We start from the raw sequence: 17052 nt of genomic DNA, 5'->3' as shown, positions 1-17052 counted from the left end.
AACACTTAACTCTCCACTCAAAATAACAATACATTGTTAACTCCAGCCAGTTAACTGATTGTTATTATTTATTTTTCTACCACTTGTAGAAGAATAAAAGAAGTTTACCTCAATATGATATGTAGAACTCTTCCGTATGATACTCTCCAGAAATTAAAATGTTCACTTCCTTTCTTTCCAGGCATAACCTGTCAATACATTGTTTTAATTTCTGGAGAGTATCATAAGAAAGTGTTCTACGTATCATATTTGAGGTAAATTTTTCTTATTCTTCTACAAATATTGATATCAATGTAGAATGTATTGAGCATCATAGCTCTGTTATATACTATCTTATTCTACTACTATGTAGTTGAAGTGTTTTTTACATTGAGTTGGATAACAAAAGCAATGCATGTGGGAACTCTCCAAAATAATTTAATTCTTTGTTTTTATTTCAGTGAACATAAAGTTATTTAAATAAAGGTTTGGTGATGTCACAGTATATTGAATCACCGGGAAATGAAATATTAGGCCCAGTTTCATCCAGCCGTCTTGATACTTCCATTAAAAAGAAACTTTTAGACGAGTTTATAGAGGTCAGTCGTGAAAGAATGAAAGTATATTTAAGAGTCCGACCACTCTTGAAAGGGGAAGTTTGTCTTGATAACGAACAGGTAATCAAAGGCTACTGCAGTTTTAGGTTCTTGCAGATGTTTTCTAAGAATTTTGTAAAATGTTACAGCTGCATGCAATGAAAATCATTCATTACAAAATTTAGATAATTATTAATTTTAAAAATTTGGTAATTGAAAGAAATTGTGTGTGATGTATGAATTAATGAAACCTTTGGATATAGTGTACATGCACAGCAAGAATATACCCAGCTCCTTCACATAAGGTGGTCTCAGCAGTGTCAAGGAGTTAAGAAATAATTCACATTGATTTTTCACAATACTAAGAACTGGAATCCACAATACTAAGAACTGGTAATGTTTTTCCCATTATATAGTTGCCATTTCTAAGAATAATTAGAGAAGACAAGAATTAAGCAGTATAGAATACAAATACATTGCAACTTAGATATAATGCTGATGCTGTTGAACAGCTTTAACATGTGTTATTAGGGAGGGACATTATACCCAAAAGTGAAATTTAACCAGTTTTTTCCAATTTTAAATGTGAATACATAATTATTAAAAGATCAAATATTAAGCAAATATTTTGTATAAGCAAATTTCATTTTGAATTTTTTTTTATTTTAATTTACAGTACTGCAGTGTATCATGAAGAACACTGTGGACAGTAGTAGCATCTTATAAATATATAAACTTCAATCATGCACACTTTAGCATTACGCTCTTAGAGGTTTTGCCTCTAAGAGCGTAATGCTAAAGATTAGAGGTTTTGCCATGTCTGCCAGGGGCAAAGGTTGATGACGTTGTAGAGCGGATATCATCTTTTAAGGGCACAAAAGGTGATATTGTTGTACACGTTGGCACTAATGATATTAAGAGTAGGAGACTGGCGGAATTACTTAGCAAGTACAGGTCACTGTTGAAAAAAAGCCGTGAATTAGGGTTGAATTTGAAAGTGTCTGCAATTCTGCCCAGACATGATAGGAGGGAGTATATGATGAGAGCCTTGTCGATCAGTTTGGCCCTGGAGGGATTGTGCAAGGCTCAAGGGGTAGAATTTTTTTCAGCCTGGACTGTACCTGTTAACAGGAGAGACTGCTTCTACAGGGATGGGGATACACTTAAATAGAAAGGGTGCAAGAATTTTTGCTGATGCTGTCGAGGCAGAGTTAGGTGGGTTGGAAAACTGCTAGTTGGGGGGATACAATGACTAATAGATTAACAGTAGCCACTGGCAGAGGTGGAAGTGATTCTTGCACTGCTTCTATTGAAATGAGCAGAAGCCTGAAAAACAAGATGCGGGATATTTCAGAGACTGCTGGGAGTCACTGCGGTACAAGTAAACACATGGGCTGTGTTAGGGTAGCCAAGAATAGAAACAGGTGCATGTATACCTGCGTGTACACTAATGCTAGGAGTTTGGTAAATAAATTTGATGAATTTGTGGTATTGCTCAAAACATCAAAGGCAGATATCGTTGGGATATCAGAGACGTGGTGTCACACAGATATAAGGAAAACTGCTAGTTGGGGGGGGGGATACAATGACTAATAGATTAACAGTAGCCACTGGCAGAGGTGGAAGTGATTCTTGCCTTGCTTCTATTGAAATGAGCAGAAGCCTAAAAAACAAGATGCAGGATATTTCAGAGACTGCTGGGAGTCATTGCGGTACAAGTAAACACATGGGTTGTGTTAGGGTAGCCAAGAATAGAAACAGGTGCATGTATATTAGTGCATGTATAATGTTATTAGTGGAGTCCCTCAGGGTTCAGTATTGGGTCCTTTATTGTTTTCTGTATTTATAAATGATATTGATGATGGTATATCAAGCTTAATGTCCAAGTTTGCAGACGATACGAAGGTTGGCCGGGTTGTCAAGGACACTACTGACACTATGCTGCTGCAACAGGATTTGGAAAGGTTGAGCAGATGGGCTTCGAGGGGGCAAATGAAGTTTAACATTGACAAATGTAAAGTACTACATATGGGAAACAGCAACCCCAGAGCAACGTATCAACTCTGTGGTACTACACTGACAGTGGTAGAGAATGAAAGGGACCTGGGGGTAGTTGTGCAGGCAGATATGAAGTTCTCTGAGCAGTGCAGACGGGCTGCAAGAGTAGCTCATGGTGTATTGTCAATGATATATAGGAATTTTTCTAGCAGGGATAAGGAGGTGATTATTCCCTTGTATAAGGCAATGGTCAGGCCACACCTAGAGTACTGTATACAGGCCTGGAGGCCTCATTTCAAGAAGGATGTAGAGCTGCTGGAACGAGTACAGAGAAGGGCAACAAGATTGGTGAATGGGACAAAAGGGTGTTCTTACGAAGAAAGGCTTAAGTTTTGCGAATTGCAGTGTCTGGAAACTAGGCACCAGCGAGGTGATCTGATAGAGGTGTACAAAGCCCTGAATGGTTTGAGCATGCTCAATGCTGATGGGATTCTTCCTCTTGCTCAGAATAATCACCTGAGAGGGCATAAATTCAAATTGAGGAAAGACAGATGTAGGATAGATGTGCGGAAATTTGCCTTTAGCCAGCGGGTGGTTGGTAGGTGGAACAGACTTCCATCCCTTGTCGTGGAAGTTGATAGCCTAAATAGGTTTAAGGCTCAGCTGGACAGGTATTTCGAACGAACAGAGGGGTGAAGTGGAAGTGGTTATTTTTATTTATTTATGTTACTTTTTTTTTTTTTTTGGCTGATGCTGCATAAGCTTGCTTTCTTGCATCAAATGCCTCTACTAATGCTAATGCTATACCTGCGTGTACACCAATGCTAGGAGTTTGGTAAATAAATTTGATGAATTTGAGGTATTGCTCAAAACATCAAAGGCAGATATTGTTGGGATATCAGAGACGTGGTGTCACACAGATATAAGGAATGCGGAACTGGAATTTGGGGAATACAATGTGTATAGAAAGGACAGACAGGACAGGAGGGGAGGAGGAGTTATGCTATTAGTTAAGAAACACAAAGTCCAAGGAAGTGAAGCCAGTCGACATCGATGAACAGGGGCAGTGTCGAATCAGTTTGGTGTGACATAAGCATAGGGAAATCAAAATTGAGAGTAGGAGTGTGCTATAGGCCTAATGACTCTGATGAGTATAATAAGATATTGTACAGGGAAATAGTGGGCCAGTAAATCAGAGAGTCTTATAATGGGGGATTTTAATTTCCCAGATATTGACTGGAATTTGGGGGCTGGTCAGTCACACACTAGCAAGGCTTTTGTGGATTTATTGGATGATTGTTTTCTACATCAGCATGTTCGGGAGGCAACTAGAGGGAGGAATACTCTTGATCTGATTATCAGTAGTGATTCTTCATGCATTAAGAATCTGCAGACAAATGAACCACTAGGTGGCAGTGATCACAGTGTGTTGAAGTGGGATTTACTCAAGGAGGTAACTACCATCAGAGGTAAAGGGAAGGGTTTTTGTTTTCGTAAAAGCGACTATGATGGTCTGAGACAGTATTTAAATTCTATACAGTGGGACCAACTGATGATGTTACCAACAGCAAACTCAAAATGGGAAGCATTCAAGGAACTAATCTTGGAGGCTACCAGGCTTTACATATCAACTAAGAAATATTGTTCAAGGTTTAGGCCTAAATGGTTGTCAGATGAACTAATGAGACATGTGGCAGAGATGAAAAATGCATGGGATACATACAAATTAATGGGTGACATGGAAGCCTATGATAGATATAAGTTAGTCTGTAACCAAGTCACAAAGGAGATTAGGCAGGCAAAGGCAGACTACGAAAAATCCTTGACAAAGGATGCAAAGAAAAACAGAAAAGAGTTCTTTACCTATTTAAACTCAAGAAGGAAAGGGATGAATCAGATTGGTCCACTGGATATTGATGGTTCAACAGTTAAGGATCCTGCTCAGGTGGCTAACAATCTAAACGAGTATTTTGCATCTACATTCACGCATGAGGAGTTATTCAGGAAGGAGAATGATGTAGGTAAAGTAAACATTGGCAGTGAGCTGGATGATTTTGTAATAACTGAGAGGAAAGTGGAGGAGAGGTTGTTGAGGATAAACATTAAAAAGGCACCTGGGGTGGATGGGATCTATCCAGTTATATTAAAGGAGGCAGCAAAGGAAGTAAGCAAACCCCTAGCCATAATTATGAGAGCTTCTTTGGACTCAGGGGAGGTACCCATAGACTGGAAATGTGCAAATGTGACCCCAATTCACAAAGGAGGATCAAAGGCTGACACAAGTAATTATAGACCTGTTAGTTTAACTTCTGTTGCAGGTAAATTAATGGAGGCACTGGTTAAAGAAGCACTGCAGGATCATCTAGAGAAGAATTCAGTTATAGCTCAGATGCATCATGGTTTGGTTAAGGGCAGGTCTTGCCTGACCAATTTGATTGGATACTATGATGTAGTCACAAAAGAACTGGATGCAGGGAATAACTTTGATATTATATATTTGGATCTTAGAAAGGCTTTTGATACTGTTGCACATGGAAGACTGCTGCACAAATTGGAGCAGTGTGGCATTGGAGGCAAATTGCTGCTATGGATAAGGGGATGGTTGAGTGGCAGAAGACAGAGAGTGGTAATCAATGGACACTGCTCAACGTGGACTAATGTTATTAGTGGAGTTTCTCAGGGTTCAGTGTTGGGTCCGTTGTTGTTTTCGGTGTTTATGAATGATATTGATGATGGGATATCAAGTTTAATGTCCAAGTTTGCAGATGATACAAAGGTTGGCAGGGTTGTTAAGGACACCACTGACGCTATGCTGCTGCAATAGGATCTGGAAAGGTTGAACAGATGGGCTGAGAGGTGGCAAATGAAGTTTAACATTGACAAATGTAAAGTACTACATATGGGAAACAGTAACCCCAGAGCAACGTATCAACTCTGCGGTACTACACTGACAGTGGTGGAGAATGAAAAGGACCTGGGGGTAATTGTGCAGGCAGATATGAAGTTCTCTGAGCAGTGCAGACGAGCTGCGAGAGTAGCACATGGTGTCTTGTCAATGATATACAGAAATTTTTCTAGCAGGGATAAGGAGGTGATTATTCCCTTGTATAAGGCAATGGTTAGGCCACATCTTGAGTACTGTATACAGGTCTGGAGGCCTCATTTCAAGAAGGATGTATAGCTGCTGGAACGGGTACAGAGAAGGGCAACTAGATTAGTGAATGGAACAAAGGGTTGCTCTTACGAAGAAAGGCTTAAGTTTTGCAAATTACAGAATCTGGAGACTAGGCACCGGCGAGGTGATCTGATAGAGGTGTATAAGGCTTTCAATGGTTTGAGCATGCTCAATGCCAATGGGATTCTTCATCTTGCTCAGAATAATCAGCTCAGAGGGCATAAATTCAAATTGAGGAAGGACTGATGTCGGATAGATGTGCGGAAATTTGCCTTTGGCCAGCGGGTGGTTGGTTGATGGAACCGACTTCCATCACTTGTTGTTGAAGTTGATAGCCTATACAAATTTAAGGCTCAACTGGACAGCTATTTTTTTCGAGCGAACGGAGGGGTGAAATGGGAGTGATGTTTTTTTTTTGTTTTTTTGGCTGATGCTGAATAAGCTTGCATTCTTGCATCATATGCCTCTACTAATGCTAATGCTAATTTTAAATGTGATTCGTTTATGTAAAATTTAAAACTAACCTCCACCCCAGAGGAATATACATGTGATATTCATGATCTAAGTTGGACCAACTGTTGATGTTATATCATCAGTTGCTTCAACTGAAATGCTAAATGGGAAGTATTCAGGGAAGTTAGTAATCATAGAAGCTACTTGGATTATTATCCAACTAAGAGATACTGTTCAAGGTGTTAAACCTAAATGAACACCTGATGAGACAGACTCATTGGAAGAGAAGAAAATACATTAGATTTGTATAAATTATTAGGTGATACAGAAGCCTAAGTAAATATAAACCGGTCTGCAAAGGAGGTAAAGAAAGCTAAGGCAGACTATGAAAAATATCTGGCAAAGAAAAGTAGCAAAGACTACTTTATTTATGTAAACAGTAGAAGGAAGAGATTGATACAGATTGGTTCACTAGATATAAATGGAAAACTGTTAATGATCCTGCTCAGGTCACTATGAACTAAATGGGTATTTTGCATCTACATTCACACATGATGAATTTTTTTACAGATGAGAATGCCAGAAGTGATTTAAATTCTGGTGGGATCTGAAGTTCTCCTCCACTCTCCTGAAATTGAAGCTCAACATAAAGTACCTGAGGTGGATGGGATCTCTTCAATTATATTAAAGGAGGCAGCAAAAGAGTCAGCAAAACTCCAGGTCCTGATGGTATTTCTCCACTTGTTCTCAAAACCTGTGCTCCTGAACTTACTCCTGTTTTTTGCTGACTTTTTTCACTTTTTTATTCCAAAGGTGTGTTTCCTTCTGCTTGGAAATTTGCTCATATCCAGCCAGTTCCTAAAAAGGATGACAAATCCCTCCCATCTAATTATCATCCAATTCAATTACTTATATTCTTTCTAAAATAATGGAGAAATAAATTAATCGCTAACCTTAAACTACCTAGAAACCTTCCTTATGATCAACGATCGCCAGTATGGATTCCGTCAGTGTTGATCCATTGGTGATATTCTGGCTTATGTTATCCACTTATGGACAAATTTAATGTAAAGTACCTGAGGTGGATGGGATCTCTTCAATTATATTAAAGGAGGCAGCAAAAGAGTCAGCAAAACTCCAGGTCCTGATGGTATTTCTCCACTTGTTCTCAAAACCTGTGCTCCTGAACTTACTCCTGTTTTTTGCTGACTTTTTTCACTTTTTTATTCCAAAGGTGTGTTTCCTTCTGCTTGGAAATTTGCTCATATCCAGCCAGTTCCTAAAAAGGATGACAAATCCCTCCCATCTAATTATCATCCAATTCAATTACTTATATTCTTTCTAAAATAATGGAGAAATAAATTAATCGCTAACCTTAAACTACCTAGAAACCTTCCTTATGATCAACGATCGCCAGTATGGATTCCGTCAGTGTTGATCCATTGGTGATATTCTGGCTTATGTTATCCACTTATGGACAAATTTAATGGAAAAGTTTGGTGAAACACAAGCAGTTGCTCTTGACATCTCAAAGGCTTTCGATTGTGTTTGGCATAAACGTCTTCTCAACAAGCTTCCATCTAATGGTTTTCCAACTGTTTTTTGTAATTGGTTATCCATTTTCTCTATGATCGCTCATTGAGGGTGATGGTAGATGGCTCTCTGTCTTCTAACTTCTCCACTAATGCTGGTGTCCCTCAAGGTCTAGTTCTTTCCCCCATTCTTTTCCTCTTGTATATTAATGACCTTCTTCCATTGACTGGAAATCCTATCCATAGTATTGCCGATGATAGCACATTGCATTCCACTTTCCAGTTTGAGAAACCTTGCCCTGCTCAATCAGCTTCAACTTCTCGAATATCCGCTACCAATTCCTTAAATGCTGATCTCAAAATGATCTTGAACACCGATCTTGAATTACTTAAATGCCGATCTTGTCTTATATCTAAAATATGCCCCTGCTCCTATGCTTATCTTTGGTGACACTCCGATTTCTAGGTAAGTTGATATCTCTTTTGGGGATTACTCTGACTAATCTCTCTCTTGGCATAAGCACATTACAAATATTGATTCCTCTGCTTCTAAAAAACCTGGTTTTCTCTTTCGCTCTCGGTGTTAATTTTCTTCCAAACAGCTGTTCACTCTACAAATTGGAAATCTGCCCTACCATGGAATATTGTTCTCACATCTGGGGCGATGCCCCCCAAAACTTATCTCAGGCTTCTAGATTCCTTTCAGAAGAGAGCAGTTAGGTTAATTAATGACTCATCTCTAACAGAGTCTCTCCACTCACTGTCTCATAGACGTTATTTGTTATGTTATTTGTTATTTGGTTTTTTTTAGGAGCATTAGCAACTAAGGCCATATTGCTCTGGGGATATGCGGTGGTCATTCCCTGACTTTTCCGCATCCTCCGTATTTGGTGGTGATGGGCTCGAACCCCAGTTTAATCAAGAAGCGTGTGCTACGCACTGCTGCTGCTCCTTCCCACCTGGCTATGGAGGCGCCTTCTCATAGATGCACTGTTTCTGATGCATGCCTTTTCTACAGATATTTCCATGGGCTGTTCTTCTGAATTAGCATTAGTAGAGGCATTTGATGCAAGAAAGCAAGCTTATGCAGCATCAGCCAAAAAATAATAATAAATAAATAAATAAAAATATCCACTTCCACTTGACCCCTCTGTTCGTTCTAAATACCTCTCCAGCTAAGCCTTAAACTTATTTAGGCTATCAACTTCCACAACAAGGGATGGAAGTCTGTTCCAAAAACCAACCACCCACTGGCTAAAGGCAAATTTCCTCACGTCTATCCTACATCTGTCTTTCCTCAATTTGAATTTATGCCCTCTCAGATGATTATTCTGAGCAAGAGGAAGAATCCCATCAGCATTGAGTATGCTCAAACCATTCAAGGCTATATACACCTCTATCAGATCACCTCGCTGGTGCCTTGTCTCCAGACACTGTAATTTGCAAAACTTAAGCCTTTCTTCGTAAGAGCACCCCTTTGTTCCATTCACTGATCTTGTTGCCCTTCTCTGTACTCGTTCCACAGCTCTACATCCTTCTTGAAATGAAGCCAACGTATCAACTCTGTGGTACTGCACTGACAGGGGTAGAGAATGAAAGAGACCTGGGGGTGGTTGTGCAGGCAGATATGAAGTTTTCTGAACAGTGCAAACGGGCGGCAAGAGTAGCTCATGGTGTATTGTCAATGATATATAGGAATTTTTCTAGCAGGGATAAGGAGGTGATTATTCCCTTGTATAAGGCAATGGTCAGGCCACACCTAGAGTACTGTATATAGGTGTCAAACACCATAGTGGTGCTTGAGAGGCATAACTCTATTCCTTCCCCAATATCCTCTAGCTTTAGCTGTGTTCTAGTATTTAGTGTGGTGTCCCTATTATTAGAAGCCAATGCATAGAAGAGAATGAAATCATGATATCTTTCGACGTGAAATCGCTATTTACATGTATTCCGATTGACCATGGGGTGTGGTGTGCACACATGGCATTACGGAGGGACACCACACTAAATACTAGAACACAGATAAAGCTAGAGGATATTGGGGAAGGAATAGAGTTATGCCTCTCAAGCACCACTATGGTGTTTGACAATACTATGTATAAGCAGGTTAATGGTACAGCCATGGGCTCCCCCATTAGCGCAATTATAGCCAATTTAGCTATGGAGGAGCTCGAGGCCAGAATATTTAATGTTAGTGTTCTACCTATGCGCCCCTGGAAAAGGTACGTAGATGATACGTTTTCAATTATTCAGAAGGGGAGTGAAGATCAGGTGTTGAATATCTTAAATGGCTTCTCCCATTCATACAATTTACATCGGAGGCAGAAGAAGGAGGAGTTTTGCCGTTCCTAGATGTGTTGGTCTGTAGGGAGGACCGACAGCTAAAGACTAAGGTATATAGGAAATCCATGTGTAAAGGGCAGTATTCGCACTACAGCTCAGCTCAGACCAACCATCATAGGAACAGTGTGATAAGAACATTAGTCAATAGAGCAAAATCACATTGCAGCACCTCCGATGATAGGAAGTTAGAGTATGAACGTGTCACGACGGATCTTGCAAAATGTGGCTACCCCCAGAGGATTATAGAAAAATATGTTAAAGGAAACCAGAGGAGAGGCGAGTCTTTTACACCAACATCCACTGCATACATTCCCTATTATCCGGGTTTGACTGATCATATAGCTAGGATACTAAGAAAGTACCAGACATGTGTGCAGCTTCCGGGGCGGAGACTGCACACAATCGTGTCTCAGGTTAAAGACCCCATCCAAAAAGAGAACACAAGTGGGGTCGTATATAGCATTAGATGCCCGGATTGTGGGGAATGTTATGTAGGGGAAACAAAATGCCGTCTCAAAGATCGTCTGGGGGAACACACTAAGGCAATAAGAAATGCGGAGTATGGCAAGTCCGCCGTGGCCGAGCATTTTTGGGAGAAGCAGCACCAGATCTCCCCGGACGATGCTATCATCACCGATCGGGCGCATAAATTCTGGGACCGTAAGTGGCTCGAGAGTTTGCGGATCTGTTCTACAATCAACATTAATAGGGATAGAGGTACGCGGATTCATCCCCTCTTTGAGGCCACTATCCTCAGAAGGGATGAACGGTTCCGTATGATTCCCACTCAAGCCACTTCCGGTTCCACAACGCAAGAGAACGGAACACGTGAGAATGAAACACGTGATGAGTACCATAAACCTGCTGATATTTAAAGATGTACTGCAGAATAAGAAAATACCGCTGAAGAAGAAGGCTGGAGCCTTTGAAAGCTGTGGTTTTTTTATCGCTTTTAACTTAGTATATTTTAATGCATTTTATTGTTCATTATGTAGTAGATTTTAATATTTTATATGTATAGTTTATTGTAAAGTTAAATTTATTGTAAATACAGGTTATTATAATTTATTATAAACACAGTTATCAAAAGTCCAGTTTCCTTTGTGTTTTTATTTATTATTTTTTTTTTATATTTTTATATTTTTATTTCTACGCAAGGTTGGTGCAAAACACTAAAATCCACAGTATGAATCACTACTGATAATCAAATCAAGAGTATTACTCTCTCTAATTGCCTCCCGAACATGCTGATGTAGAAAACAATCATCCAATAAATCCACAAAAGCTTTGCTAGTGTTTGATTAATCAGCCCCCAAATTCAAATATCTGGGAAATTAAAATCCCCCATTATAAGACTCTCTGATTTACTTGCCCACTCTGTTTCCCTGTACAGTTTCTTACTATACTCATCAGAGTCATTAGGCCTATAGCACACTCCTACTCTCAATTTTGATCTCCCAATGCTTATGTCACAACAAACTGACTCAACACTGCACTGTCTAGTGATGTCGACTGGCTTCACTTCCTTGGATTTTATGTATTTCTTAACTAATAGCATAACCCCTCCTCCCTTCCTAGCCTGTCTATCCTTTCTGTAGACATTGTACTCCCCAAATTCCAGTTCTGCATTCCTTATATCTGTGTGACACTACGTCTCTGAAATCCCCACCATATCTGCCTTTGATGTTTTGAGCAATACCTCAAATTCATCAAATTTATTTACTAAACTCCTAGCATTGGTGTACACGCAAGTATATACATGCACCTGTTCTTTTTCTTAGCCACCCTAACGCAACCCATGTGTTTACTTGTATCCCAATGATTCTCAGCAGTCTCTGAAATATCCTGCGTCTTATTTTCCAGGCTGTGGCACATTCCAATAGAAGCAGTGCAAGAATCACTTTCACTTCTGCCAGTGGCTACTGTTAATCCATTAGTCCTTGTATCCCCCCCAATCTAGTAGTTTTCCGACCCACCTAACACTGCCTCGATAGCATCAGCAAACATTCTTGCACCCTTTCTATTTAAGTGTATCCCATCCCTGTAGAAGCAATCTCTCCTGTTAACAAGTACAGACCAGGCTGAAAAAAATTCAATCCCTTGAGCCTTGCACAATCTTTCCAGGGCCGAATTGATCGACAGGGCTCTCATCATATACTCCCTCCTATTGTGTCTGGGCAGAATTGCAGAAACTTCATGGATGGGCCCCAAGCCTGAATGACCACAAGTGTGTGCTTTAAGTAGGTGTCCATTAAAGGAGGTTTCACTGTATATTTGAAATGTGTATCGCCAGTGAAATTTAATTTCTAGTGCAGTGTAGACTAAAAATATTTCCTCTTTTTTTTGGGAGGGGTGAAGAAGTGCATTTTGCAAAAAAAGCTCTATTTGCCATCGGCAACTATGTTTATATTATGTATATGTCGTAATACAAGTGGTTCAGGACTTTACATGTTAATTTGTTCGTTGCGTGCACTCGTAAAGTGGGAACTTATTTTTCATAGCAATAATGATAAAAACGGGTTATGTTCTCAACAATGAAATTTGACCATAGCAATGTTAAATAAAGATCAACAAAACAGTAATTTATGCTTAAACAATGATTTATTATTTATCCCAAGAAATGAAAACATAGCTTTTAAAATCAAGCAAATTATAATAATAAAGAAATTATTTATGTCAAATGTTAAAGAATGTTTATTCTTCATCATCATCGACTAAACGCACACTCGTCAATTGTTGATGTTTCTTTAACAGTCATTCCAGCCACACGTTTGCCTGTGAGCTCATTTTGTTTCCAGTATTATTCCTCTTCGCTGTTTCTTTTTATTAACATCACTCTCTATAGTTATTTAATTAATTATAAATTATTAATTATACTTTGTTTTGGCATACTGTATAGTATCAATAAGGGGGATAAATTTAAAAAAGACAAGGCAGAGAAAATGAAGAGCAACTCAATCATTCTTTGTAACATCAGCGTGGTCACTGCTTTATGTTATGCGATTCAGTGAGACGCTCTCGTATTCCTGAACAAACAAACACACGCCCAGTTATACCATATTGTATAGCTATGTGCATGGTTTGAAATGCTGTATTTATGAATGTTTAACATTTATTGCAATTAAGGTTCATATTTTCAAATTTGTGAATATGTTATATTTGAAAAAAAGAAACTCATAAAGCAAATTTGTAAAGTAGGAATTTCCTGTATTCTGTTTCATTACTAATTATTGTTAAACATACATTCTCCATCTCATATGTTCAAAAGTTTTTCCTTTTTATATATTTCAGCCCTCATTTTAACTTTACTACATACTTAGTTTTTGGCAAGCTTACTTTCTTTCTTTCTTATTTTTCTTCTTTTCTGTGTTTTTGAGTATATTTAAAGACTGTATAGTGAATTTTTGATTCTCTTAACATGTTATCTGCCATATACAGCGGACACCATTAGGTTTTTTAGGCGGTGCATCAGACAAGGCCTTGAATGGGTTGAGCACACTGAATTCTGATGGGATCCTTCCACTTGTTCAGATTACAAACCTAAGGGGGGGGGACATAAATTCAAATTAAGAAAAGACAGATGTAGAATAGATGTGCAGAAATTTGCTTTTAGCCAGCGGGTGGTTAATTGCTGGAACAAACTTTCATCTATCGTTGTGGAAGTTGATAGGTTAAATAAATTTAAGGAGGAACTGGACAGGCATTTGGAGGGAATGGTGTGATTTTTATTTTTTTGGCTGATACTGCATAAGCTCATACACTTGCTTTCTTGCATCAAATGTCACTACTACTACATATATGGCTGAAACCCTTTAAGTCGGAGTTGTCAGCTGTAAAATGCTGACAATTGATAGGAATTTACATTATTTTTGAAAAGTGTGGCCCCTGTGATAGATCTGATAAAATTTGCATGGCACTATGAGTAACTACTGATTATTTAAAAATTTATTATTATTATTTATAAAAAAATAAAACCCCTCAAAATGAGTAATATTTCTTGCTGTGTATATTTGCAGTCCCGAATTGCCTGTAAAATCAAAGGTTTTTTTCCTTTGTAGTCAGTCAATTCAATAACTTCATTTGTTTCCGGTGGCTTCAATCTTAGGTTCTTCAGTGTTTTCAATTTGCTCATCACTGAGAAACACTTCTTCAATATTCTGCCTATCGAAGCAGAGTTAGGTGGGTCGGAAAATTGCTAGCTTTGGGGGATACATGGACTAATAGATTAACAGTAGCCGCTGTCAGAGGCGAAAGTGATTCTTGCACTACTTCTATTGAAATGCAATTGAGCAGCAGCCTGGAAAACAAGGCAATGGAGATTTACCAGGACTGCTGGGAGTCATAGTGGAACAATTAAATACATGGGCTGTGTTAGGGTAATTAAAAGTAGAAACAGGTGCATGTACACTGATGCTAGGAGTATAGTTAATAAATTCAATGAGCTTGAAGTGCTAATCAAGACATCAAAGGCAGATATTGTTGGGTTATCAGAGATGTGGTGTCACACAGACATAAGCAGTGTGGAATTGGAATTTGGGGAGTACAATGTGTACAGAAAGAATAGACAGGAAAGGAGGAAAGGTTATGCTGTTAGTTAAAAAACTAAATCTAAGGAAGTGCATCCAATTCATGTTGGTGGACAATGCAATGTCAAGTCTGTTTGGTGTGATATAAGCACTGGGAAAGGAAAAATGAGAGTAGGTGTGTTATAGACCTAATGAATCTGATGAGTATAATGAGCAGTTGTGTAGAGAAATAGAGTGGGCCAGTAAATCAGTGCCTTATAATGGGGAATTTTAATTTCCCAGAGATTGACTGGAATATGTGGGTTGGTCACTAACACACTAGCAAGGCTTTTGTGGATTTATTGGATGATTGTTTTCTACAGCAGCATGTTTGGAGGCATACAAAGAGGCAATAATACTCTTCATCTGATTATCAGTAGTGAATCTTCATGCATTAAAAATCTGCAGGTAAAGGAACCATTAGGTGGTAGTGATCACAATGTGCTGAAGTGGGATTTACTCAAAGAGGTAACTACAATCAAGGGTAAAGGGAAGGGATTTTGCTTTCGTAAAGGTGACTATGGTGGTTTGAGACGGTATTTAAATTCTATACAGTGGGACCAACTGAAGATGTTACTAACAGCAAATTCAAAATGGGAAGCATACAAAGAATTAATATTGGAAGCTACTAGGCTTTTCATACCAACTAAGAAATATTGTTCAAGGTTTAGGTCTAAATGGATGTCAGATAAACTAATTAGACATGTGAAAGAAGAAAAATGCATATAAAATATCAGGTGACACAGAAGCCTATGATAGATATAAGTTGGTCTGTAACCAAGTCACAAAGGAGGTTAGGCAGGCGAATGCAGATTATGAGAAATATTTGGCAAAGGATGCAAAGAAAAACAGCAAAGACTTCTTTACTTATGTAAACTTTAGAAGGAAGTGGATGAATCAGATTGGTCCACTTTATATCGATGGTTCAACTCTTGATGATCCTGCTCAGGTAGCTAACAAACTAAATGAATATTTTGCATTTACACTCACACATGAGGAGTTATTCAGGGAGGGAAATGTATTAAACTCTGGCAGTAAGCTAGATAATCTTGTAATAACTGAGAGTAAAGTGGAGGAGAAATTGTTGAAGATAAACGTAAGAAAGGTACCTGGGGTAGATGGAATCTATCCAGTTATATTAAAGGACGCGGCAAAGAAAGTAAGCAAACCTTTAGCCATAATTATGAGAGCTTCCCTGGGCTCAGGGGAGGTACCCATGGACTGCAGATGTGCAAATGTGACCTCAATCCACAAAGGAGGATCAAAGGGAGACATGGGTAATTACAGACCTGTTAGTTTAACTTCTGTTCCAGGGAAATTAATGGAGGCACTGGTTAAAGAAGCACTGCAGGATCATCTAGACAAGATTTCAGTTATAGCTCAGACACAGCATGGGTTAGTTAAGGGAAGCCTTGTCTGACTAATTTGATTGGATACTATAATGTAGTCACAAAGGAACTGGATGCAAAGAATAACTTTGATATCATATATTTGTATCTTAGAATTGCTTTTGATACTGTTGCACATAGACGACTGCTGCACAGATTGGAGCAGTGTGGCATTGGAGGAAAATTGCTGCTATGAATAAAGGGATGGTTGAGTGGGAGAAGACACAGTGGTAATCAATAGACACTGCTCTTTGTGGACTAATGTTATTAGTGGAGTCCCTCAGGGTTCAGTGTTGGGTCCATTGTTGTTTTCTGTTATTTATAAATGATATTGATGATGGTATATCAGGGTTAATGTCCAAGTTTGCAGATTATACGAAGGTTGGCAGGGTTGTTAATGACACTAATGACAGTACGCTGCTGCAATAGGATCTAGAAAAGTTGAGCAGATGGGCTGAGAGGTGGCTAATGAAGTTTTAACATTGACAAATGTAAAATGGATATCATACTACATATGGGAAGCTGTAACCTCAGAGTAACGTATCAACTCTGTGGTACTACACTGACAGTGGTAGAGAATGAAAAGGACTAATTGTACAGGCAGATATGAAGTTTTCTGAGCAGTGTAGATGATCTGCAAGAGTAGCTCATGGTGTCTTGTCAGTGATATACAGGAATTTTTCTAGCACGGATAAGGAGGTGATTATCCCCTTGTATAAAGCAATGGTCAGGCCACACCTTGAGTACTGTATTCAGGTCTGGAAGCCTCATTTTAAGAAGGATATAGGCTGTTGGAACGAGTAGGGCAACAGAGAAGGGCAACAAGATTAGTGAATGGAACAAAGGGTTGCTCTTACGAAGAAAGGCTTAAATTTTGCAAATTACAGTGTCTGTAGTCTAGGCACCAGCGAGGTGATCTGATTGAGGTGTATTAAGCTTTGAATGGTTTGAGCATGCTCAATGCTGATGGGATTCTTTCTTTTGCTCAGAATAATTTGCTGAGAGGGCATAAATTCAAATTGA

At 38.9% G+C, this 17052-nt stretch overlaps 1 protein-coding gene across 1 annotated transcript in view; it reads left to right on the top strand.

The window, feature by feature from the left end:
* Positions 1–446: 446 nt before the first annotated feature.
* LOC150085739 (kinesin-like protein KIF20A) overlaps positions 447–17052 on the top strand; it is a 1052004-nt gene continuing 1035398 nt past the window's right edge. Inside the window, exon 1 of the mRNA XM_090374670.1 lies at positions 447–656. Coding sequence (XP_090230796.1) covers positions 474–656 — 183 coding nt within the window. The 5' untranslated portion in view covers positions 447–473. The remainder of the gene's footprint in view (positions 657–17052) is intronic.

Source organism: Mastigoproctus giganteus, chromosome 5, assembly GCF_048544385.1.
Source record: "Mastigoproctus giganteus isolate SK-2022 chromosome 5, ASM4854438v1, whole genome shotgun sequence".
In the NCBI taxonomy this organism is placed as follows: Eukaryota; Metazoa; Arthropoda; class Arachnida; order Uropygi; family Thelyphonidae; genus Mastigoproctus; species Mastigoproctus giganteus.
Note: the sequence above shows the minus strand (reverse complement) of the source record. Positions and strands in the feature narration are given on the sequence as shown.